The sequence below is a fragment of the Anoplopoma fimbria genome, chromosome 1 (assembly GCF_027596085.1).
Source record: "Anoplopoma fimbria isolate UVic2021 breed Golden Eagle Sablefish chromosome 1, Afim_UVic_2022, whole genome shotgun sequence".
NCBI classification, from domain to species: Eukaryota; Metazoa; Chordata; class Actinopteri; order Perciformes; family Anoplopomatidae; genus Anoplopoma; species Anoplopoma fimbria.
Window position 1 is genome coordinate 14,449,456 of NC_072449.1, and position 27,889 is coordinate 14,477,344.

At 39.5% G+C, this 27,889-nt stretch overlaps 1 protein-coding gene across 1 annotated transcript; it reads right to left on the minus strand.

The window, feature by feature from the left end:
- Positions 1-1,826: 1,826 nt before the first annotated feature.
- ngef (neuronal guanine nucleotide exchange factor) lies at positions 1,827-26,120 on the minus strand. Its single transcript, XM_054604224.1, has 15 exons — positions 25,722-26,120; positions 18,802-18,898; positions 16,706-17,038; positions 16,151-16,215; positions 13,495-13,745; positions 12,715-12,875; positions 12,445-12,597; positions 10,078-10,207; positions 9,838-9,912; positions 8,378-8,467; positions 5,893-6,056; positions 5,362-5,520; positions 4,532-4,611; positions 4,340-4,444; positions 1,827-4,246 (listed from the first exon to the last, which is right to left on the minus strand). Exons 1-15 carry the CDS (start codon positions 25,924-25,926, stop codon positions 4,026-4,028), a joined length of 2,289 nt encoding a protein of 762 aa, XP_054460199.1. The 5' UTR covers positions 25,927-26,120; the 3' UTR covers positions 1,827-4,025.
- Positions 26,121-27,889: the final 1,769 nt, after the last annotated feature.

The window sequence follows — 27,889 nt, forward strand, 5'->3', positions numbered from 1 at the left end:
GCTGCTAGTCTTCCCCCACATACCTCACGAACATCCTTTTCAATCTGAACAAAGTCAGAATAGCAACTTTCCATTCCCCCAGCTCCAACCAGCCACCAGACGTCAGCTGTCCATAATCGCTCTCCTCCATCTATCATTCCAGGACCCTCTTTACCCTTCACCCTTTGATTCCTTATCCTACATCCCTTAATCCCCTGACCCTACCCTACATCCCTTCATCCAACTACCCTCATCCCTTCATCCCTTACCCTACATCCCTTCATCCCCTACCCCACATCCCTTCATCCCTTACCCTACATCCCTTCATCCCCTACCCTACATCCCTTCATTCCCTACCCTACACCCCTTCATCCCCTACCCTCATCCCTTACCCTACATCCCTATATCCTCCCAAGCACCTTTCTCACTTCAACATGTAATAAATCATTTGAAACCTGTATTATTATTAGCATGGTCTTTGTTAGTGAAAGTGTGCTTGTTGTCATATACCTTTTATTTGGGAGTTGCGTCCATCTAGCTAACTTGACAGCCGGCTCTAGTCAGGTATTGTTGGTTGTGCTTGTGACAACATCTGACTACGATAGTACTGTGTTGATCCATGTAGCTTGGTTTTCCTTGAACTTCATGGTTTTGTTTTTGGTCTGACAAGCACTGTTAATTATAGGAACTATGTACACATGTGCAGGCCTTTCTAGATCAAGTCCAATTAATTGAATTTGCCAAAGTACCAATCAAGGTTATATAAATGTTTTGAGGGTAATCGGAGCAAACAGAATGTACCTGAGTTTAATTTGGAATGCCAAAGCAAATAATACTTATTGTTTTGTATGAAATGTTAAGAATAGCAATACTTTCTAAAAAACTACTTTCTGAAGCCATTGTTCTGCTTCAGGCAGCCCTTTTGCACTTAGTGCCATTGCCCCGACATGAACTAAGATATCTATCCAAGCCAGAGACCTTGGAGTGAAAGCAATATTTAGCTCAGATTGTAATAAATAACAACCACTTTTAAAGCAGGGGATAAGAATCACTACAATAAATTACGAGCTTAGGAAAGCCATCAAGTTAGCTAAAATACAATACTGGGATAAGTTTGAAAAGTATTTTGAGGGTGGGTACTCCAGGTGCATGTGGCATGGACTAAGGTTTTTAAATCTGTCAAAGCATGCAAAGCTGCCGCAGACGGTGTCCCATCTTGTGTCCTTAAGATCTGCTCTAGTCAGCTCTTGTTTTTTTCAATGGACATTTTTCACCTCACATTGTCTCTCTGTGTGGTTCCTACATGCTTTTCAAAAAACTGTATTGGGTCTGTGCCCTAAAAAAACACATATTTCCTGTCTAAATTACTACAGACATGTAGAGTTAACCTCAGTAACAATGAAATGCTTAAAAATGAGTTATGAATTCCATTTCAGCTAACCTTGATTCATTAAATGTATCAGTCAAATAGTCCTGTAGAATTTGCTGTATTTGCATACTGTGTTAAAACAACATGGGAGCCACTGTCAAAGTGAAGCACTCACTGGAGCAAGAACATTCAGTCACCAACAACAAAAATATACATATTAGAGACCTATTGGACCCACACTGTCCCTAATGCCTCATATTCTAGTATAGTCCTACATACTGTGAATTTAAATATTACAATGGGAGTTGGTTACCATAAACCTCCTCCTGAAGCGCCATGCTGGCCTTGGTTATAGTTTTCATGCATGTTTGTACTATCTCCAAAGGAATACAAAGGGGAAAGTACAGCTGTGCATATGTATTTGTGCATTACACACTGAGAAAAAAATAACAAAATAATAATGAGATCCATTCATTTACATCAGCAAGTCAGGCACATCTCCGATTAATCCTTTTTTTATGAACAATAATTTACATCTTACAAAATGAAATAATAATCATTAAGTAATTATTAGCTTGAACATCAAATATTTGCATCACTGTACATATACCATATTTAAAGACAAACAGGGCTTTACAATCATGCTGATCAATAGTGTTGATACATTCTATACAGTTACAACAAATTGCATTTATTTGGCTTTAAACTGCTTTTATAGTAGATATATCCCTTGTGTGTGTGTGTGTGTGTGTGTGTGTGTGTGTGTGTGTGTGTGTGTGTGTGTGTGTGTGTGTGTGTGTGTGTGTGTGTTCTCCTGTTGTATTGACAATTTTAAGAGGTTATCCACACAAACTGTATCTTTTCACTGGAAAACACTGAAGGCTCAGAAGGTGACTATTAGTTTGTAGTTTGTTCTTTGACAGAGGACAAAGACTGTGGTCAGCTTGGGTTCATGGAAGGTCGAAAATCGGCTGCTATATCAATGCTCTGAATTTTGAATTTAGCACATTCAAAGTTAAAACAAATTGAAAAAATACTTGGACTGTGGCATAAGACAGACGGTCGGGGTTCTTAATGTTAACTAAAATCCAAACTAAAACTAAAATAATAATTTGAAGTTGACAGTAAACTTACAATATCCCTTAAGGAAAAAATATACTTAACTTAAACAATATTTCCTGGTTAAAAATGAATCAAATTAAAATATACAAAAGGCTATTTAGCTCAAGTCTAATGTTAAACAAGTAGGGTCAGGATGAAATTGCAATAGGATATCTTCTGTGTATGATGAAACATTATACATGCCATTATACAACAAACTAAAACTACTTTTAAAACGAGAACTAAATATTTAAAAAAACAAAACTCAACCTTTTTAAAAAATTTAACTAAACTAAAACTATCAAACACATATGAAAAGAAAAGCTAAACTAAAATTAAACTGAAATAAAAAACGTATAGATAATTCAAAACTATCACAGCCTTGTTATTCTATCAAAATGGGAACACCAGAGACATGCAGTTTGATTTACAGGACATGTTAAAGGATTCAGCACTACTAAAGACTCCTCAGATGCCATTTAAATAAATTGGGGTGAGTAGACTGAAGGTCTGTTTTGTGTGTTCTGATCAGCCGCCGTGCCATCTAGTCATACTGTACAATCATATATAGTATGATTTGGGTCTCTGCTAGCATAACATGTATTTTTTGGTACGTGTACCAGTTTTGATATAGATGTGCATAGTTATGTACCAAACCTAAGGAGATATATTATGTGTTTGTGGTGGTGCAATCCATTTGTTGCATGTGTGTTTGCATGATTTTGCACACATTTCAAGCTGTCACCACTGATTTTTCTGGATGTCCTGTCACTTTTGTAGCCGCTGTGAAAGCTTGTTACCGTTGGACTCCGACGTTCTAACCCCTGTGAAGCTAAGCTGACTACTGCCGTTGTTCTCCATTAAAACTTTTACAACCAGCAACATTTTACAATCTGGCTGTACTCAGTGTTTCAAAGTCAAAAGATTTTGGGTGGAGTATCACTTTAGCTACATCTCTTATTTGAATATTCATAGATACAGACTTTTTAGCAATCATTGCTAATTTTCATTGAATAGGATTTTATTAGACAGTTTTATTAGACAGTAGTCCTGAAAGCTTAATGCACTGCATGTTTTTTGTTGTGTTTTATATTTGTATTGAGCTCTTGTGGTGGCTGTACACTTAAATGTTTGTTTTGTGGCTGTTGGGTATAATTTATAATAAAATGAACACAGAAAACTTTTTAAACATGCCCATGCAGCTGAAGGATGTTTACACTGCCTTTACAAAACTTTTAAATTTCTTGCAATCCCCACATATAGCTTCCAACCAAACGGAGATCTTTGCTCCACGCATTACACACCACGTTGTGTGGGCCTACAAAACACCTTCAGCACGCGTTTATATGAGACATGCAGCATCGCTTGTACAAGAAAATTTACTCAAGCGCTTCGATCATTTGGATTTCTAAAACTAACAACTGAAGTAAAAATCGATAGAACAAGATGTCATTGTGTGGGATTTAAGTCACATGTCTCCTGATCATTTGTTTTGATGCATTTGGCCCTGAATGTTGACATTCATCACTGTTACTGCTCCACTGTTTTACTTCATTGCCTTCCCCATTTGATCAATTCAAGGATTGGAAAAGTTGGAGAATTTTGGAGTACGTCTCCCCACCCTTAAACCAATCCTGGCTCCAGTTTGCGGGACTCCTCCACCTTCCTGGGCTTGCTGGATCCTGAAGGCCTCTCTCAGGTTCTGAGCTCGGACCTCCTTGCTCTGAATCTCCTCCACTAATCGACAAGGGAACCAGCCCCTTTCGCCATCATGGAGCCTTTCACCCATCATCCAGCCTGGAATACCGAAGACAAAGAAAAACCAGAGGCGAAATGAAGATGGAAATAAAAAACAATGCACAAGACTGGAACATAAAAGCCTCTACACACCATCGTCTGTTCTTTCTAGGAGGTTTAAAACATCAGCCATCTCGATGGAGAGTTCATCTGGCTCCTGAGATGAGTATGACTGAATACATTGCACCTGTGGAGAGTCTGATAAATATCACAGATAGTTAGTTCATATCTCAACGTCTGCGTGTTGAGGACTGTACACAATGTTGCTGTGATATTCCGTCTCACCTGGTTGGTGGGCACTAGTAGACATAAAGCGTGTGCGCCGGTTAGGAGTGAGGGCACACATCCATCGCAGCTTATCACTCCTGTTCACAGGATGTCATGAGTAACCAGTTAAAGGTTAATACATTTTTAGAAACTTAGTTCTTTTTTGTTTTTTTTTGTTCATAATTCTCCCAATAGGGCAAACAATTTGTATGAACAGATTTTACAATTTGACATAGACAAGAGGTCAAGCAGTGATACTAAAACTGTTACTCTTAGCCTGAATTGTATGTTTAACTTTTTCTTAGTTGTCAAATATTATGGTTTTCTCTTTGTTTGTATAAGATGCCTCTGTGCTGGTTGATATACCAAGTTAATGACCAGCTTTATAGAACCACTGTTATTTTATTTATTAAACCTTTTTATAAAAAGACAAGTCATTAAGAACATATTGTTATTAAAAAAGGCGGCCTGGGCCATAAGCTTAACTACACTGGGCCAAAAGTTGAACTACACGGGGCCAAAAGCACAAACAACTAATAAAAGTTAAATGTGTTCCATCTTAAGTGTATTTTTTACACAGATATTTACTGTATTTAATCTGTATAAGATATTTACAAATCTTATACAGATTGCTTATCATTATATTGCTCTCTGAACGGTTCGCAATGAGCAGATTAAATCAAAAGTAAATTAGCTTCCTGCTAAAATCACATATCTATATCACAAAAAAACGTGATTGGTCTGTTTGCTTTCAAACAAACCCATCCACAGCTGACCCCCCATTCACAGCTGACCCCCTTCTCATTCACAAATGCTCAGTGGAACCCGAGTCTGCTTCAGATACTCACATACTGGAGGTCTTGAGCATGTAGCTGACTTCACGCTCCTCTTGGTTCTCCAGCAGTTTCAGAGTAAAGACATTGGCCAGAAGTTGGCCCTGGTCTTCAAGATCTTCAGTCCTCAACATGGCCCGTGTGCATGAGTCAATAACCTGGAACTTGTCCCCACTGACAACAAGTTGACTGAATTAACATTCTGAATGTGAACATACATGTACACGTTTGTGGTGCTTTTGAATTATATTGCGTTATACTGTTTTATGATTTTGTCCAGCCCATTAATATCAAAGAGGGTAGCCTAAACAACAAAACCCTCTCTGTATAATGCAATACAGTTAAACAGCACCACAAACGATATCCTTCATAGTGACCATCAGGTTGAACATCTCTATACAGTTTCAAAACAAGATGAACATTAGAAGCTTCATGTTGAAAGGATTTATTGCAGGACGGTTTTAGACTGCTTTCATTTTAGCTAGGTGGCTTTAATAGAGGGGCAATTTAATGTTTCACAGTGAGCCTACATTACCAGATGCTTACCTCGAGCTGCGCTTGGTCAGCAGCAGCAGATTGTTAAAAAGGAACAGGTACATTGGTTGGTAGAGCTTACGACTCCGCATGGTCCTAGTGCTCTTAGGTCCAGACATTTGCTGCACTTCACCCTTCTTCAGCAACCAGCGCGAGTGGGAAATGATGGGCACAGACTAGGGGATGAAAGATGGGGTCTCAAATCAGGTTTGCTGCACTGTTTCCTAGTTTCAAAAATAATGTAATTTCATAGTTGCTGCACAGTGTAATTCTCATGTACTAGTTTGTACATAATCAAGTCACTTGAAACTTGATAGATGTTAAGCATGACTAACCCATCAACTTCTTCCTCATTTTCAACATCCCTCCCCTCCAACCCCCTTTTCTTTCTATATTAATTTCTACCTCTTTCTCTGTATGTCTGTCTCTACCTCTACCTTTATCTCTCTCTTGATTACAGGAACCATGGGGGACAGCCCCCACTCAAGAGTATTCACTCCCCCGGTTACCACAAGCCATCTGAAGTCAGCGGCTCATCATCGCTCTCCTCCATTCATCATTCTTTACCCTACACCCTTTCTCCCTTAGCCTACATCCCTTTATCCCACGACCCCCATCCCTTTATCCCCTACCCTACATTACATTACAGTCATTTAGCAGACACTTTTATCCAAAGCGACTTACAATCAGTAGTATATATTACATATCATTCACCCATTCACACACTGATGACAGGCTACCATGCAAGGTGCCACCATCAGACTCTAACTAACATTCATGCAACATCCAGTCCACACCGATGGCAAGCCTTCGGGAGCAACTTGGGGTTAAGTGTCTTGCCCAAGGACACATCGACTGCCGAAGCCGGGTATCGAACCACCGACCCTCTGATTGGAGAACTACCTTGCTCTCCACTACGCCACAGCCGCCCCCTCCCCCAGGACATCCCTTCATCCCACGACCCTTTTCCCTTCCTACCTCAACCACCTTTCGAAGTCCTTACCTCTCACTCTAACATGCATTAAACCATTTGAATCTCATATCATTATTAGCGTGGTCTATGTCAGAGAAATTGCTACTGGCTTCCCAGTGAGGAGCTCATTTCTGGCTGCATGCTCAAGGACCTCTCGTGGCCGCAGTGACTTTCTTTCTCAAACAACTGTCTGCAAAAGACACAGTTATTCCATGCCTTTGTATTGGGCATCACCCTGATGTTTACTTGTATTGTCAAAAAGTAGACTTGAATCCCAAACTAACTCCAAGTGTCAGCTACGTCTGTGAAACAGGGCTGAGACGTGCACCTGCACAGAGCCTGTACAGACATATGTATAGCTTGAGATGTGAAAAAGAAAAAACATGTCTGATACACCTGTAGTCTAGACAGTCTAGGTTAAACGGTTTTGTGTTGTATTAATTCCATCACACATTATAGCAGTAGTTGTTGTAGATACACCTTCTCAGTGCACATTCCAATTATAGAAGTCAAAATACTGTGCAAGCTTCCTCAGCTCCGCCACATATACAATTACAATTTCTTCAGTTCATCTTGATATAAATGGTCTCAAGGTCTGTTGGACTCATAGGTTCCGCATCAGTATACAAGTCTGGGCACACACACAATTAAGCAGATCATTTCTGTTCTTTGTCATCAGAATCTGACAGTATACTTCCTTTGTGATGCTACAAGAAAGTGCCTCTCTAGCAACCATGGTCATTTTTCTTTGCAAAAGAGAGCACCCAGCTGTAATCGGAGAGGAGATGCGTTTCCCTTGAAACATAATTGAGAATGCAGTTTGGTTGGAATACATTTTGTCGGAGACAGAGTTGTTCATACTTGTTAACTTATTTCTTCCAGCTTGAAGAATTAATTAATCAAGTTAATTTAGCCATTAACACAAGATTTTCACCCATTCTTTTTGCTTCCATGTTGCTCTAAAGAAGTATAGGTAGTCTAAATCTCATACAGTGGTTTACATGAAATCTACTTATCCCTCTTGATAGCAGCTTCTCTTGTTTACTCCTTGCAGTGGCATATTTCATTGGTCTTGTTCATGTGATGTTTACCATTGAATAATGACCATCTGAATGCAATTACTAGGAAAATACCATGTGATTGTGCTATACTTCCAATCTTCACACCTTTAAATATGTTTAGTGCCCAATAAATTGTGGAAGACAGATGGCTGTGAAGGATGAACCACGTGTCAAACACAAAGCAAAAGCAAGCCACATTTCTCAAACCTTTGGAATTGGACTAATTTATGACGTATTGAGTATTTTAATCCAGATTTAAAGAAGGAGGTCTCTAAATTGGGACACAGCTATAGTCTAAACAAATCCCCTTAACCCTGTACACCATTACACACGTTGGGTTGATTCTTTCCTCCTGCTTTGTTACAGCCACATCAACAAGGCTTCATATTATGAAATGGATGCAGGACAAGAAAAAAACGGGTCAAAAATTGTGCAATCATGAAAACAAAACTTTTCTGTTTACCTTGGATTTAAACTCCAGTGTTTTCTCAATGCTGATAAGCTCCTCAGTGCGACTCATTTTTCTCACCCCCTCGTTACACTCTTTCACAATCTGGGGAAGACACAAATACACACCATCAATCCATTACCTTAGATCATCATATAATATTATTTTCTCTTTGTATCTTATATTTGGTTATAATTGTCATGGACTGTATGCATTTGTTTTTCAAAGTGCTCTCATTTATTGTTTATTTCAATGGATTGGGGTGTAATTTAGGAAGCTACACTGGAAAACACTGGCTGCATGATGGTAACCAGTCTAGAGGTATAAAGGGAAAAAGACAGCTGATTGTGGCAGCCCATGTGGTCCACTACGACCAGAAGTCTGCAAAGAAATCATGGATGTAATAAACGAAACATGTATGATATGGCAAACATCAATAAGACGAAAGAATGTCGTTCTTGTTTTACATTAAATCATTAACTGAGTTCTGACTCACTCACATTAGTTTGGGTTAATATAATGTGACCCAGTGAGTGTTTGATGTTTACGGCAGGTATAAATAAGACTTCTGCTAAAAACTGTGCATCTGTCACTCCTATCAAATCAAATTTGCTTTTCTTGACTAATATCCTGTGTTTTTTCTCTGCAGGGTCAAGAAATACTGAATATGTTGAGCTTTTTGGAGCCACTGTAGAAAACACAGATTGAGCACAAATTCTTGTAAAGTGGTTGTGACCTGAACGGGCTGCAAATTCATGGAACGCTTACCAATCACACCTGATTTACAAACTCCAATGGTGAGTGATTTTCTAAGCAGCTAGATGTCGGAGGTGCTGACAGCGTCTGCTGGCCTCACCCAGTTTAAACTGGTCTTACTCTAACGTTACACCTCACGGTCTTAACTCCCAACAAAAGGTAAACAAGCAACAAACAGCAAAGCAAATATGTTGTTTTGAAGGGTTTTAATGACTTTAAGAAACATGTTTCTTATTGTTGTTATTATATTATTTATTTTATGATTTCGTCTTGCTATTTCTTGTAAGTGGAAGTGTATTTTGACTTCCCTGTAAACAGGAATAGGTAATTAACCAAATTTTAGTGTTTTGAAGAGAGAACATAGATATTAGTCAAACAGGAAAAGGTTTTGCTTGCTTAAGGGGCAAGAGGGTAAGTGTATGGGGGCTTCAGATTCATTGTTTCAGGTACCGGTGAGAGAACGAGATACAAACTTGTGTTGGAAAGTTCTCATGGCAACAATCCTTTTATCTTTCATGTCAACAATTAATGTAAGTCATGCTCATCATACGGTTGTATACCAGGAATTCTGTGCTTGCTCGTGAAGAGATGTGCCAAGACAATGACAGTCATATTATTATATCATTGAAATGATAGTCATAATATTATGTCGACACCGTCATTTGGCACCATTGCCTTTCTCAACTCAACATGGGCCCCGCCCCTTGACTGGTTCTCACCTGCTCCAGTTGCTGATGTGCTTTTATAGCATTTGCTTCCGTCTCTGAGTTTTCCTCTGCTTTTTTCAGGATATTCTGTGAAAGAAACCAAGTGTAAGAAAAAAAAAGAAAAAAAAGCCTTGACAGTGGCACAAAACCCCTATTTATTACTGCAAATTTGTAATAAATAGATTATCTGCTGAATCTTGAAAAAGTATCTATTTGTAACTATTAAGTTTGAACTCAAGTCGGGGCACTCACTTGTACGAGCAGCTTGAGCCTTGTGATCCTCTGGAAAGGAAGGATGAGGAATGAGGTAAAGGACAAGCCCCTGACCCGTGGATGGTTCTCCTGTAAAGCCATGGCCTCCCGAAAAGCCTGGTTTCCCTCTCTAAGCAGACATGTTAAGACAACACAATGCTTACTTGATCCTACATTGAGGACACAAACATTCTCTCTCTCCTCTTTGATGCAATGATGAGAGACAGAGAACAGAACACTAACCTTGGTCAAGTTTCTGCTAATCCCCCATGGATCACCCTGCTGTGCTTAATTGAAGTACTTCACCTCATTTAAAGAAAAATGCTAGTGTACAATGTTTTCTATTGTCAACAAATACAATGAATGAAAGTACCAAAACCAACTAAGTTTTGGTCAATCACTCAGTACTTTGGGACTTGTGGCTCTCCTCCCCAAGCCCATTGGTTTCTATTGAAGAGGTGGATCTTTAATATATTCATGTGTTTTAAAGTGTATATAAAACTTGATTTATAAGTTCATTTATTCCATATCAATATTTTCAGTCGCTAAGCATTTGATACAAATCACATAGGAGCTACAAATCAGTTCATTTTGACTTTTCTGATGAAAGTCCAGATGCCAGTGGCCAGTTGCATGAAACTCTGTCTAACACGCACGTGAGTGTGCACAAAGATAGAAATATGCAAGTTCGTTTAACTCGGCACCTCCCCTGAACTTTGTCCAACCCCTCTTGGAACTTCCCATCCCAGCCCCACCACTGAATGATGTTTCAGCACCAATCCCCAATAGTTATTTCTTCATATTTTACACTTACTTACTTTAAGCCTTCTAACTATTTGTTATGACATGTATCCTATGTGTTTTCATTGAGATGCTTGTGTTTGTGTATGTGTGCTCTGCTGCATATACTTTGTAATTTCCCCACTGGGGATGAATACAGTTCTGCACATCTGTTGCTATCTATAGCGCACATTATCACTGATTAATCACTTGAAGAACATCTTCAGGGTAACATCCCTGTTAAATGTCAGACAGATGATCAATGATTCATTCATAGGCTCATATTGAAAGAGATAGAAAATGCTTTGCAATTGAAGATACAATTAGAGATCATTGACAGCTAAAATTTAAATTAAAAAAATATAGGTATTATGCGTCACATGCAACAAATCAATTAAACAAACACCATGAATGATGACAAAATCAACTTTGTATTTATCTCTGTGCACCATAGTTTCACCAGAGAGAGACAAATATAGAGTCAATTTAATGATGTTACAATTTCTTGCTCTGCCCAAAGCTATAAAGCATGAACTATATGTATTGTTTCCATTGTACATTTGATTAGGAAAAAAGTCAGATGTTCTCTTAGTTTCTCACAAATTGTTTTCCAGCTTAGTTTGTTTTGTATCCAATTCAGCAACAAATTCCTGATTTTGAGCTATTAGCCCTAACAATCAGATTTGGCTACACAGGCAATACTTAGATCAATCCACTGGTTCCTCTGGGTTTTTTGGGACAGTAAGAAAAATACAATATACCACCAGCACTACCCCTAAAAGGTACACAGTAGTACAACAGTGAAGCCCCTTCAAATCAAGACTGTGAATGTGAAGTTAGAGAGCAAATCCCCTTTGCTTTATGATATTCCACCAAGGAATAATTTGTCCTGAATAATGCTGAAAACCTATGGAGTGGACCAGCCTGTTTGAAGAAGAAACATCCTTATCAACTGAGAGAAAGCTCTTCTTCTTTGAGTATCACAATGATTAGTCACCATGTTTTTGAACAGTTTTGTCATGTTCTGCCTAAGCTGATAGAACTAATCTTTCTACATTGCAGCTCAGCCACTGATGTCATCATATGTGACAAGTAATTAGGCTTGGCACTCCTAACACCTGTATGTGTGTGATCAGACTACTAAACCAAATACTTGGCATAATGTAAGTATGTAAGTTCATAAACCAGTCGCAGGTTTTAACATGTTCATATTTAGTTTTGAAACAACAAGCTAGTCTCATAGGTTTTTCTGGTAGCTGGCAGAAGTCCCATAGTGCCAGCCATCTGAGGAACCTGTCCTCTGCAGCGCGTGGGAACGCAACACTCTCACTCAGGTATTTGTGGCTGATGAAGTGGGACATACTCATTATATTCATAGTCAACCACACCCTGCACATCACATTTGTTATGATCAAAAGCAAACCTGTTTTCTACTAAAAAGCCGGACTGACAACATTCACAAAAAATCGCAGCTTATGAAGGATGACGCCTATTATTCTTCCTCCCACTTCCTCTCTCTCATCAACAGCAGTCAAAGAGGACGCAGTATTGTTCTGAGCAGTGTATGAAGAAGAAATAGATACTCACAAAATGCGTCTGTAGTTTTTCTCCTGGTACACCTGGTTAATGACGTATTTGATGAAGACATTGAAGTGTTCCACAGCGTGGTGGTAAACAATGTCACACACATCAGAAATCAAAATAGACTTCTCAATTCGGTGCTCAAGATCCATCAGGAACCTAAAAATATTAAGAGATCATTATCCAGGCATTTGAAGCAAAAGCTTGTTTGCTAGACTGGAATTGATCAGACTTTCAATCATTAACTGATTTGTGTTAATCAAGACCTCTTCCTACCTTTCACTGGCCTTCATGACTTCCTCGATGTTGGAGAACAGAAAATGCACATCAGATTGGCTGAGAGTGTTGATTAAATCAGGGTTGCGTAGGAAGTGAGTCTCTAAAATCTCCAAACTCTTGTAGTACGATGCTTCTGAGGTAACAAGCTCAAACATGGCCTAAGACAGAAAATAAAATCACAATGCCACATAAATACTAACCGAGGATCCCTGCACCTAGTGAACAGTTGATGTGCGACAATTTGACTTCCTGCTGCACAGCAGGATGAGGCTCATTGTTTTCCTTTCACTGATTTACTCTGAAAAACCCATCAAATTACCAATTTAAATTATGGATGTGTAATAAAGTAATCCATTTACTTATATGTTGATGGCAGATGAGACATCACAATCTGTTTGCGGGAATATTCATGAAGTTATTTTAGAGTAAGGCAATGTCAAGTCTAAATTTATCTTGTTTGTTTTTCTGTTATAACTCTGGCTAGAATTGTCAGTAATGCTAGTCCAGCTAGCAGCGTGGCTCTAGGAATCGCAATGTCAGTCTGTTGGACAGTTCTTCGCAACAATTTGATCCAAACTTAAATATCTCATCAACTATTGGATGGATGAAAATACATGGTCTCCAGATGATGATGTCTACATTATTTGGTGAAGCCCTGACTTTTCCTCTATCGCCATGAGGTTGAGCTTTTGAATGCAATGCACTCTTGAATGCAATATTCTATAACTAATATCTGTACATATCTATACAAGCCTTCACCCGCACAAAATTGCTTACCTCCTGCATTATGATTTCTCTCTGTGGTAACTGGGTGAGCAGGCCACTGGCCTGCACAACTTCCAGGTTCTGCCACAAGCTCAGTGAGCGAGCACTGTTCCTCAGCTGCAGCTGTAACACTGGAGGGGACATGACACCGGACCCTGCCACCACAGTCCCTGGTGGGACCCCAGGAGAAAGGTTCTCACGCTGCCGCCGCTGCTCAATCTCATGCTGCTTGGAGGTGTCCCGGTATTCCTGGTACAGGAAGGCTGGAGAGTCAAAAGACATGTGTCCCATTTGTATTTATACCATTTCAAGCTTTTGCAGCCTCTTGCACTCAACTGTTATGGTCCCTGAAGGTTCCAGCTTTAAGGCCTTAGAGGGGCATTGGGACGGGGCATTGGCCTCGTCAGATTTTCTCTGTTTCCTTTTGTTTCTTTCATCAATCAGCCTTCAGACTGCCCTCATGTCTGCTTACCTGTGTTTTGTTCTGTAATTAAAGTTCTGTCTTTTGTCTGTTGGTTGTCGGTTTGTCTTAATTTATATTTGAAGTTCTGTACCAGTTTGCCGTGTCCTGGCCTGCTGTTTCCTGCCTCTTATCAAGCTTTTAAGTGTTTTTCAAATGAAATCATTGCATTTGTCTGCTGCCTCCTCGTCTTTGTCTGCGTTTGGGTCCATGCCCTGCTGCCCGCTCTCCAGACAGTGACCAACAGCAACTCAGTGCCATTAAAACAATGTGTCTATTTTCTGCTGCCAGCAGGTGGGGCTTTGACATTTTCAGACATCTTTAGGAATGTTTTAGAGAGGTAGGTCCTGCCACACTTCTGTGGTAGCTTCTGTTCCACTAAACCATGTTTGCTCATCAGACCAAGGTTTGACCTTCTGTGTTTCAGCAACAAGGAAGTGCTCCTACTCCATAATGTGTTCTTTTAACTTTCTGCTTACATCTGAAGTTAGAATGTTTGTCATTCTGTAAGTTGACATCTGCTGCTTCTAATCACCTCGCCCCTACATTTTGTCAAATATCTGAGCAGTTTTATAATATTCTGTAGCATGTGAAGGACAGACAAATGGAAGACCATGAGAGACTCCAACACAGCAGTCTGACAAACATCCACTGCTATTTACATAGCAGCACTAATTAGTTCTCCAACACTGCACTGGGATCAGCTAGTCATGTTACTGTGATTACAGTCATGGTGACTGATCAGTTGTTATTTGTGTTTCATTTTGTGCTTATAACAGTATAATATAACAGAAATTGACCCATTTATAGTATTACAATATTACACACAGTTTAGTTTTACATAGCATTTGGTTATTATTCTAAGCTCAGCCAACAGATAAGTAAATTAGTCGATCATTTGTAATATGGTTTAAAAATCAATATTACATATTGCAAAGTTGGGTGGGAGGCAGCTTTTTAATAATTCAAAAATCACCTTCCAGTAAAACAAAGCTGGTTCAATGATTGTCTTGGCAAATGTGTTATTATTTATAAGATATTAACATTGACCTGCATCATCATAATGATTAGTCTTCTGAAATAGACATGAATATTTGAAATTGAAATCTAGGTATTTACTTACATTGACACCATTGTCCGTTTTATAAGTTGTGTCACTCAGCACAAAAACAATGCCAATCTAGAGTACATTAGACTCATTTTACCGTGTTCGACACATTAAAGGCACCCACAACCATCAACCTAATGTACTGCTGCAATACACAGTAAGTTAGTCGAGCTAGTTAACTCAGTAGGGAACTTAGCATCGTAGATGGTCTCCTTTATGTGTTAACTGCAGTGGATGTGGTGGTGTCACACAACCTTCTCATAAAAGTAGATGTGTGTACCCAGATATGAAAAAAGGCAGCGGCTGTTTGAACTGATCAGGTAGCAATAGCAACCGGAGGCTAAGAGACAAAAAACGGAAAGGTCGATAATGTTGCTATGTACAAACATACCTGTGTATGTGTGGACTGGGACTCAAAATAAAATAGTTTGCAGATAAGAACAGCTGCTCTTTTCAGGGAACATTGGCTATGAGTATATCAAGAGGGAAGGTGACTTTGAACAACAGGAGCCTGTTGCATAATCTCCCTCAGTCATATACTGCAGATTGCTTTGGTGGGCGTAGAGCTGGACTGAGACTTACATAAGAGAGAGTGAAATGTGCGTATATATCCAAGAAATGCACAGGTTAGAGGAAAGGAAACAGCACATTTATTTGTTTACCGAAGATATAAAACTGTTTCTGCCCTTTGTGAATTGTTCACCACAGTCCTGCAGGTAATCTGCTGTCTTGAGCAAATTTGGACAAAACCCTGCAAATAACCATTATCCTGTGTACACACTGAACAACACTTTGGTGAGTAGTCAGTCAACACTGCCGACTATCAGCTTAGAGAGGCACTCAACCTTGATAAAGGAGTCAGATATGCAGTAACAGATACAACTCAGTGGCAGTGGTGTAGCCTTATCACACCTATTAATACATTATTTACCAGAAATAAGTGTTTGCACGTGTGTTGCATATGTGGATGTATTTGTCTTGCATTGCTAAGTCTCAGTCATATAATATATATTCACAAATAAGAGCTTATTTTGTCAGCTTTGGAACAGGAAACAGTGGGTGGAATACATACGCTACCCTCACATCATGTCTATCCTCACCAATGTTTTTGACGATGTTGAGGCTGTGGCAGATTGTCTGGGAGCTATCTCCATTGCTCGGCAACCTGAAATGAAAGAAAAAAGGAAATATGGGTTTGGACAGGCAGACAGGTGGCTGAATATATTCAATTTATGCTTCATTTTGTGTCAACAAATGATGCAGCAGTGCAGTTTTGTGCATTCCATCACAGACACACAATGATCTTCTCCATCAAACACAACAAAGTGAACCCAAGCCACGGGATTACGCTTCACATTATTCGATACAAATATAAAAACATACATCTGCGCCTCTTCACATTCACTCTCCAGCCTCACAATGAGTCACAACTCAATAATTCCAATCCCTCTATCACTTACTTTGTCATAATTCACAGTGTATTCATAATTTTGTTGCTCATAAGTAAAAGCACTAAAACAATTGTCATTTATATTTGCCTGTTTTATTTATTTTATATTTATTATTGGCAGAAACCCACCGGTTAAGCTTTATAAAGTGATCCTTTTGCATTCTATCTTCTACACCTCTCTGTTTCCACTGTAATCATATCTGACCTGGGGTTGGCGTTGTCCCGATCTGCTCCGTGAGAAATGGACTGTTGAGAGCTCATGGTTTCGCTTCTGACAGTGCAAGCAGCAGTTGTTTGATCAGACAGATTTTTTATGTCTCCGCTATGAATGCCGTGAGTCCGGTAAGTGATCATGTCGACTGGAAAATTTTGATGCTGGCTGTTGGAGGCAGCAGATATGTCCACACTCCTCCCTCCTCCCACTCCTCCTCTTCTCCTATTCACATCATCCTTGTTGTACAGAGCATGTCTGCTACTGGCATCATCATTGCTTGGCAACACAGCTCTGGAATGATGGAGCTTTGGTGAAAGCTGAGGGCTACATTTGACAGCAAAAAAACACTTTAGAATCACATCTATAGCAGCCATCATCATCTTCATCTTCAAACTGACATGTAGTAAGGCCATGTACATCAGTCTCTGTGTATGTTTGTCATTTAAGTGAGTGAATTCCAATGTTTTTCTTCTGCAACAGCCTCCTTTAGACATTCTGTGTCCTAATTCACTGGCTGAATCCTTAAGAGAGCGCATTTCTAGTTCAAATATTGTATATGATCTGAAGAGATCAGGTTAATCAATCATTTTACCCAAACAACAAATATATCCTCCCTTGTCATCAAAATCCCATAATCTATAGTGAATCTGAACAAACCCGCTCACAGCATCGGCTGTGAAAGGACTAGGGTTATCAACCAGGGGTCGGCTGATCAAGGAGGCCATTTCACATCTGATCAGAAGACCAAGCTTTGAACAGAGAGGTGGGTAACGTCCAGGAAGGTCAAGTAATTACTCCTGAGTCAGCCCCATTTACTGAATGAAGACTTTTGACCTTAGTTATTATTACATGTACTTTCTTTTGCAAAGGTAAAAAGATTCCCATGAATTTCGCTACATTTTTGTCCTAATTGATTGTCTTTTTGTTTTCAATATGGGAACACTTCTAGCATCTGACAGAATATACTCATCAACATCGGATAAAGGAAGGCCCGCTTCTTCATGGGAAACGGGCCTTCAGATGAACATCACCAGATCTGCCCGAGCAAATCTGAAAGCAAAGTCGAGACATTGGATAGCCAAGATGGAAGCTTAGCTAGCATAGCTAAGACCTAAGGCTTTTCCACCACCCAGTCTGTTCCTGGCTAATTTCTGGGGGGAGGAAAATTCAGTGACTGATGAGCCAAAATTTTCACAGAGACCTGGCTCCATCATTCATCCCAGATCAATCTGCACTTGACAGACGGACAGGGCAGAGAGCAGGACTCCGGTGGGATGAGAGGAGGTGGACTCTGTTTACATCAATGATGTTTGGTGCTAAAACATAGGCATAGCTGATGGACAATGTTTCCCTGATGTAATTTTATACCATGTCCATTTTAATGGATTACAACCTTCTCTATGTGTCAAGTGTGCAAATTGTTTTCTATACAAGTTTGTCATCCATACTGAAATCCCAAACCGTAAGCCAGTTAGTATTTTAATAGACGTGATCAGATACAGCACAGTGCAGGCCGCCTACTTGGAAACGCTCTCTTGTTGGCAGATGGATGAAAGGATAACATCGATTTTATTGAGGGTTGTTGGAAGCTGGTTGCTCTTTGTTTGCCACTCAGTCTTAAGCCTCAGTCTTAAGCTGTCTATTATCAAGTGCTAACATCAGCTTGCTTTAACAAGCCAACAGGCAACACGTTTTTATCTCTGGTTTGGCTTTATTTTTCCGTTTTTTTATGATACACAAGTGACCATATAACTTTGAGGATTAAGTTTTTTGCAATTTACTTGTTTACTTGTAGCTATAAGCTTTTTTGACATAAAAAAAGCATCAATCCTATCACAGAACTAGGGCTAGCACACTGCTTCCTGGGATCTTCTGGCTATAACTGAATGCATCAGGAGACTGCTGTTTCAGTGTTAATGAATGAACCTTCCTAGAGACTGGTGAGACTTGTGTGTTTTGAGAGACATGATACGCCTTGAGAGTGTGTGTCTAGTATGAAGTGTAACAGTGCTGTATGTGCTTGTTTGTTTTCTGGGCGTGTTCCTGTTCTGTGCTAGGGTTGGGCATTGGTAGGCATGAGGACTCACCGTCTAGCCACGGGCAACAAAGGTGACTTGTTGGGTAAGGGAGCATAAGAGGAAGCTCTGCTGGATGGACTCTGGTCCAAACCATGACTGGTAGGATCTGGAAAAAGAGACACGGAGAGAGAGAAAAGCAATCAGAAGGAGATGGTGTCTTTATAATCAGGCACCACAGTGTGGAACATTATTATCCCTCCATTTCGCACACACACACACACACACACACACACACACACACACACACACACACACACACACACACACACACACACACACACACACACACACACACACACACACACACACACACACACACACACACACACACACACACACACACAGCCTTCTTTGAGTGGAGTACAGTAAGAAGCAACACCATGGTCAAGAAAGGCATAATTCATAATGAGCCATGATGTTCAGTCCGGGGGGCAGACTCACCACTTTTAAGAGCAGGCTTAAGACCTTCCTTTTTGATAGCGCTTATAGTTAGGGCTGGTTCAGGTTCGCCTTGGTCCAGCCCCTAGATATGCTGCTATATGCCTAGACAGCCGGGGACTACCTAGGATACGCTGAGCTCCTCTCTCCTCTTCTCTCCCTCCATCTTTATGTATTAATCTCCTATTTATGCACATTACTGATTTTGCTTCTTCCCCGGAGTTCTTGTGCTTTCTCGCCTCGCAGGTTCCCAGGAATCGGGGTTATCGTGCCACCTACTGAGGCCCTGCTGACACCCACTACTACTACCACTATCATTATTAGTCACATTACTATTATTATTGCCTGTACTATTACGCTTATTGACTTGCTTGTACCCTGGAGTCTTTGTGCTTTCTCGCTTCGCAGGCTTCTATAAATCGTGGCTGTACCTGGACCGTGGTCGTGCATCCTGCTACGGCCCTGCTGACACCGACTGCTACCACCATTATTATTACTAGTCACATTACTATTAATATTACCTGTACCATTAAGCATTTTAGCTTTACTTCCACCCTGTAGCCCTTTTTGCTTTCTCGCTCTGCAGGTTTCCATGAATCGTTGTGGTACCTGGACCGTAGTCGTGCCTCCTGCTGTGAGCCAACTGACACCCACTGCTACTTCGATTATTATTATTAATCACATTACTATCCCTATTTTCATAATTATAATTCTACTGTAATAATTGCTGCTGTTATTATAAGTAGACTTATTATATGAATCATTTATGTCATATACATTGAATGTGTTGTATCTCTGTTATGCTGTTCATTCTGTACACATGACATCTATTGCATTCTGTCCATCCTGGGAGAAGGATCCCTCCTCTGTCGTTCTCCCATAGGTTTCTTCCTTTTTTCTCCCTGTTAAAGGGGTTTTTAGGGGAGTTTTTCCTGTGCCGATGTGAGGGAAGGACAGAGGATGTCGCATGTGTACAGATTGTAAAGCCCTCTGAGGCAGATTTGTAATTTGTGATTCTGGGCTATACAAAATAAACTGAATTGAATTGAATGTTTTTTAAAAGCAATGATGAGCAGAGACCAGTGTCTTTTCATGAGTGACTTACCAGCAATCCCACCAAACCATTGTTTATTCATATCTTTAAATGTAAAAGATTTTTGTTGTTGTGGTTGTTGTTTTTTAACTTAACACACCTGCTACATAAACTCACAAAGGGAACAACAATGCATGCCACGTTATTTAGACTATGGCACATTAAACAAGGCTTACTGTTTAATAGATAAATCAATTTTAAATATAAAGAGAAACCTTGTGATATGAAAGTATGTGTCATGAGAAACTATTTGCAACTAACTTGCATTAAGTAGTTACAGCACTTCCGTGTTTTTTCAACCCAAACGACCTTTCCTAAACCTAAAAAGTAGTTGTGTTGCCTAAACCTAACTGCGTTTCCTGTGAAGAAGGAGGTGCATTTATAAAAGACTGTATTCCTGTAACGAGCAGAAATCGACACGTGTGGGAAAACGTGAGAGTGACTCTCCTCATAGATATCATACAAACCGTTTTATTTGGATACATTTGGTCCAGCCCCAGCCCCGACTCATCTTCAGTCTGCCTTCATTGCCAGTAACACTGACTTTCCGGCCATTAAGTGTTTAAATGGCACTCACAATGCTTCTGCTGAGTCATATAAATACTTACGAATTTCATTCAGGATTTATTTCCAACATTTGACCAAAAATGAAAAATGTATAGAATTAAAGGATGTCTGTCATCAACCTTCATGTCTGTACTGACATGCTGCCCAATCAACACTTCGGCTCTTAATTAAGAATTTGATCAACCGATGTATGTTTGAAACATACATTAGGATATTTTCCGTCATTGTCCTTTTCTACTAATGTCTAGTCATACTGGCTTTTTCCGTGGCTTTCAACTATATCTCTCAGTCTTCATCGTTGAAGGGGGCGGCTGTGGCGTAGTGGAGAGCAAGGTAGCAAGGTAGTTCTCCATTCAGAGGATCGGTGGTTCGATACCCGGCTTCGGCAGTCGATGTGTCCTTGGGCAAGACACTTAACCCCAAGTTGCTCCCGAAGGCTTGCCATCGGTGTGGACTGGATGTTGCATGAATATTAGTTAGAGTCTGATGGTGGCACCTTGCATGGTAGCCTGTCATCAGTGTGTGAATGGGTGAATGATATGTAATATATACTACTGATTGTAAGTCGCTTTGGATAAAAGCGTCTGCTAAATGACTGTATTATTATTATTATTATATAAGGGAGTTTGCTCAGATGTCATCTGATGAAGACACTGTGCACTGTGTTTGAACCCTGCAGAACAACCTTGAGTCTTCCCATGGTCAAGAATGCCTGTTTATCATTCTGCCTGTATCAAATCTATAAAAATAGTGTTATATACTGGAGGGGTTTCCAACCCCAGAGCCATGAGACAAGGAATCAATGTGATTTGACAATAATTACCTAACTTTACAGGCTATTTGTGTTGTAATTACCTTGAAACTAATTCAGAAGTCACAGTTTGTCTGCAGTCCTTGGCCCTGTTATCTCTGCTCTAACTCCTTTTTGATTTAAAATTGTTTGAAACCATCCCATCATGCTTAAAGATATAGTGAAATAAAATACAGCAATATTTGATTTGATTTTCTCTCATAATTGCCCCCACTTACATAATCAGTTTTGCTCAGAAATACGTCACATTACACAATGTTTTATGGGGACTTTTAACTTTAAAGATAAATGCCTACATAACAGTGACTACACTGTCTGTCTGCAATGGCAGGCGTTTTAAGACATGCCAGCGCATGTCAACATGAAATAAGATATGCAGGACTACATAAACCATATCAGGTGGGAAAAAGGTGTTAGCATGAATTATTCATTTTTGGTTTAGAGAGTAGAACGTAGAAGAAGACTTGAAAAGTCTTATGAATCTTTGGGTCATGTAAACATTATTAAATTTGTTTACCTTTTACACAAGTTATAATATTTTTTACAGCTGTTGCCAGTTGCTATTCCAAAGTCCTATTCTGTCCTTCTGTATAGACTGTGGAAGGCAAACAGCTGAGCAGTAAATTTAAGGAAGAAAAGGTGTTAAGATAAGATAAGATAATCCCTTATTAGCCCACAGTGGGGAAATTAACTATGTGTCTGTAATCAGTCTCACTTGCAAATAAATAGAACTTTGCCCTCTTTAATTAATGGTTGAATAACTGGTATATGAAAGACTTTCTGGTATATGACAGTATTTGGGGGCCTATATAAAAAGGGCAAGCTATGGGTTCCCATCAGACATTACATCCTTTAGAGCATGGGGGCATTTTATCACAGGTTTCAATTCCATTGGATGATTTGGTAGTTGATATATCAAAGTTCTCTCTAATATTTACAGCAATCTGATCAGTGTAATTGCTCATGAAGAAGTGAACTTGTACAAAATCGGTGGAAGATCTTAATTTAAAAATGTACTATTATTTTTCTTAAAGTGGCCCTATTTTGATTTCCCACTTTTTCCCTCTTCTTTAGTCTCTTATATATATTTTTGTACATGTAAAAGGTCCGTAGAGTGTAAAACCTGAAGTCCACGCCTAAAAGGAGTTACCCTCCCCCTCAGAAACACTGCTCCTGAGCTGCCTGAAACGGCTCCATTGAATTCTGTCCTTCACTTCTGTAACTTTATGAGGTCACAATGTTACGGAAGTAACGTAAAACTGCTCTGGCTAGTTTGGCCCTCAAACAACAAAAGAGAGAGACGGAGCTGAAGCTCCAGATGAAGAGTTTTTTTAAATGTGAAACGTTGACCAATCACAACAGAGCAGGCTAGCTGACCAATCAGAGCAGACTTGAATTTCTGGAGGGAGGAGCAAGCGCTACAACGGAGCATTTCAGAAAGAGGGTCAGAAGAGGTGCTGCAGGACAGCCAGGATGAGAAAAACAAGGCGGATTATGAGCATTAACGCTTGTAAACATGTTGTAACTGTAACTTGAGATAAAAATATGCACCTGAAAAAGAGCATAATAGGGCCTGTTTAAAGAAGATGTGTAAGTAGTCAAACGTTTTTGATAAACATAAACAACAGACAGGATTTATAGTTTGATTTGATTTATAGATGTAACACCAAAGGGACATTAATAAACTTGTAACTTGTAAATCAGAAGCGGGACATTTTATTTTTGTGTTTTCCCTCATTAAGGAAGGAAAGGTTTAAGAAAATGTCGTTCAATCTTTCAGAAAATTGGGGAGCTAAATAATGATGGTAAGCTAACAGAATATTAATTTAGCTGATTTGTATTATTTAACCCTCTGAACTCCAAAATCCACCGGCAGGATGGAAAAGCATGTTGTCTTTAAAAATCCCCCAAATTACACAGTTTATCAGAGCCAGGGGTTGTAAAAACTGTCAAGATCGTTAGATTTTCATCTTTCCGAAGATCCCTAAAGACATCACGTGTAACGAAGGCTTCTGTCAGAAAAAGTAACCAAAACAAAGCTGAATTGCTTTATGCTACATGTCTCATCTGAGAACACAGAGCAGAGAGGAGAAGTTGTGAGTAGAGGTTGTAAAAATGTAAAAAGTTCATATTTATGGCACGAGGAGCCTCCATTTTTTTCAACTTTGGTAACACTTGTGGCAACCTGGAAAAATGTTGGATATATAGATTCCATTGTTTGCCATTTTTTTGTAAAAATAATTATTAAATTACTTGATTTTCAACTTTCTTTTACATCATGTTTGGCATTGTTACTGAGTTATTCTGCACTAAAGACATTTTTGAGTTCCGTCTGTTTCTAGCCATGATTGTTAAAACTGACTTCTGTGAAGCTTGAAACTTGACATTCATTCATATTGTGTCATTATCATTCTTCAACATCAGTGTTTCATCCACTCTCTATGTGACTTCTTCAGCAATTCTGCACCACTCAAAAAATAAAATGATTTATGAGAAAATTGTAAATACAGGAACCCTCTGAATGGCACAAAGTCTCTTGTATGTGGCTCCTAAAACAAATGTTAGCTCAATGTCTTGTTTCCTGTGCATGGTAGATACACACATACATAGTAGGATCAAATAGATAAGAAAGCTTTGGCCTGCTGCTTCTGTCGGCTACCTGTTTCCTGGATATAAGTGTATTATGTTAGAAGCTTCATCTATAGCTTTTCTATCTCTACTAAATTGGGTTATTTAATTTTGGAATTCTAAAAAGAATACAGCATTGCGCTTGTAACCCAACATTTTACCACCTGCACTCTCTTTAAAATGATAGATTTTATAAATACAGCCACTGGTTCTCTTCACTGAATATGAATAGAGTGAGAGAGTCCAGTTAAATATTTAAATATATAGTACAGTTATATATTTGTGGTGGCCACAATGTGCTGTGATCTGGTGTGCATTTATCAGACATGCTATCAAAGCAAATACCATCTGATCATATCCCTGATGAAATACAAAGATTAGAGTTATCAGTGTCTCTGTAAATGATCACTATGGGATGGCTGGTAATTGTTGATAGGATCAAAACATTTAAATCAATAATCATAATTTCATATACTGCTTCTGAAAACGCACACTTTCCTCTTTATTTCAGGTCACGGGATGATCAGGTGACTGGATTGTGTGCCACTTTTCAACAGGCCTCAGTGTTTTCTAACTTAGTTTATTTGTAAGGCTGATGCTGTGTAGTTAAAGTAATCACTTTAATCCCTCCCTTTGAGGCCTATCCAAGATGCCGGGCAAAGTCTAAGCTCAAATGCTTTATTGTTGCGTTTGGTGTGGCTCTACTGTATGAATATGGTGCACTCCTATAGGGAACAATGACTAATGCAGCACATACAACACGCCAACAATACATTCTGTATCCCTATCTTTCAGTTTCTGGGATTGTGCCTCTTACAGACTGTTGAGAACAAAGCAGGATGACAAACAGAACTCCCACCAGAAGACCTTTGCAAATAATTTCAGACTCTAATATCAACAGGATATCAGGGATATGTTGGTTATTTCATTTCAACAAACCAACTTCAAGTTGTTTTTTGCTTGAAATCACCTGTCAGAGGTTGAGCTGTGGAATATTTACTCAGATCATTGTGCTGCTCATCAAAACTAGTTCCTCAGGTTGTACTCGTGTATAGGATAGAAGTGCCAAGCCTTTGTTCTACTGTCAATAACAACTGCATCAATACCAACTGCCAATGGGGACACAATGCAGAGAAACAATATACAGTGATACCACTACCAAAACCATGCTGCTGCAGTGTGATGCACCACTATGAAGCCTGTTAATGTTCAATATGCATTTAGTTGAATAAGTGCAAACAGGTTTGAATTAGGCTAAATACATGTTGCTTTAGGACCAGAAAGGTCATCTTAAATGTTGATTTACTAGTGAGATAAATTCCCCAAATTTAAGGGTTGAGTACAAAAACAATGTTAAAATGCAGGCACAGTGGAGGTCTGACGTTTTCTTACTTTGCTCAGTAGGGTGCTCAGATAAACCATGCTTCTTCTTCCTCATTGACCGATAGAAGCGTGAGTTCCTCCGGATAGGCTCTCTGGTGAAATCTTCATCATCGTCCTCCCCCTTGCTGGGTTGAACCACAGCTGGTGGATGCTTCACTGGGGGATCCTGTGACTTGTGCCCCCACTTGCTCCTGAACATGGCTGTCACAGACATGGTATAGGACCCCCTTTGCTTTAAGAAAAAGTCTTGAAGATTAGGTTTGATTTTGAGAAAATTAGCCAGAATCCAGGAGCAAATCCATGACTAGAAATTAAAAGTTCTGGTGAAAAGTAAATCCTACAACCAAGTCCAAGAACAGAGAAGTGGTTCCTGGTCCGTCTCTCTGTCAGTGGGAACACAGCAGTGTTGCTAGCTACACAGGCAGCCTTTGGAACCAGCAGAGTGCGTCACTTATTTCTGCCTAAGCTGTAATTATTGCATTTATGACTCTCTCTTTCCTGCTCTTTGCCCCTCGTCTGATAGGCTGCCTCCCTCTGTCCCTCTGTCTACACCACCCTGTTACGTGCTGACATTCCTTAGCCCAACCTGGCCTTACCAGCCCGCCTGTCTCGCGACTCTTAAACTCTCCCTGTTGTGGAACCTGAAAAGCCACCTGCTGACAACCTACAGCCTGTTCACATTCTGTGCTTTCAGGGTTTCTCAGATCATTCCACAGAAACTGTCCAAATTCTCGCTCTTGGGCTTTCTATTCAGGTAAAGGTGAGATAATTCAGGTTGAGGTACAGAATAAATAACAAAGTACAGCAAGCATTTTGCAGAAGGTGTCTGTTATTTCCTTGTGTAGAACTGTGTGTTATAGTGATGTGTGTAATGTTCAGGTCCTGTTGAGCCAGGGCCCAATACAGTAGTTGTATATGTAGTCAGCTGACTAGGAGGGTCTAAAGTTCACTGTCTCTTATTTCCCTAACAGCGCTCAGCCTGCCTGTGCTGCCTTTCAATAACAAGAGTTCTGAAATCAAATAACAAACACAATTATGTCTTCAGACCCTGAGAGCATTTTCATGACACAAATAATGCTAAATTTGTTCATTACTTTTTGGATTGCCCTCTAATGTATGATGATTCAGTTTTGGAAGAAGCTGTTGCATATAGTTTGTTTTGGTTATATTACTGTGAAAACCCTTAACCTACACTTCACCCATTTTATTACCTGTTCAAATATTAACTGCCAATATTTTATATTTTTCTTCATTCCATCCATCCATCTTCTGCTGCAGACCATCTCTGCTCCGAGCCCATTGGTCCCTACTTAAGGCCTGTCTTAAAAACAGCTCCCAAATATAGTAGTTTTAAATGGTCATATTTTCTCAGAATATGGTACCAGAGACACCAGATTTTGCACAAATTGTGGGCGGGGCTTAGAGTAATCCCATGTGACCAAATTCTTTCCACAGCATTATAAAAATTCTCCCTCTGAAAAATCAAGAAGATGATGGTGTCAGTGCGTTTCACGCCGTCTGTCAAAGTTATCAAGATTGGAGAGATTGTTTTTCTGAACTTTTTGTTTGTTGTTGCCATGCCAAAATGTGGAAAGCTCACTTTTAAGAAAGGCTCAGTAATTTCCTTTGATAGCCAGTCACTGTAAGTTTTAGCATTTGTTGAGGACTATAATCAGCAGCGAATTAGAACACATTTGGTGCTGTAGTGAGTATTTGTGACAGCAGGATGTCGTACGTGGGATTGAGTCAAAACAATGTTGATGGTGATGAAGGAACACGTCAGCCAGGAACACGTCAGCCAGCTCAAAGGTGTTGCTCATGCTGTATTTTAATGGAGCGCTGTAGTTCAGAGGAAGAAAAGATTGTAGGATGTGACACACACTATACTTGTTAGTAGATATTTTCACTTTTGGTTTGAGTCTGCACGAGATTTGTTGACAATAATGCCAACAGACAAGGTTGTTAAAATCCCGTTTGACTGACAGTATATACATACAGTATATACTGTGTAGCAGGTTGTTCCAGCTCTTCATTGAAGATATATCATATGTGTTTAGTTTTAAATACTCCAGGTTTCCATGGCTGCGCCATTAATCAGTTTGATATAACCGACATTAGTTTAATGTCTTGTGAATCGTTTAAAGCACTTTTTCTAAAAATTCAACAAGACATATTTG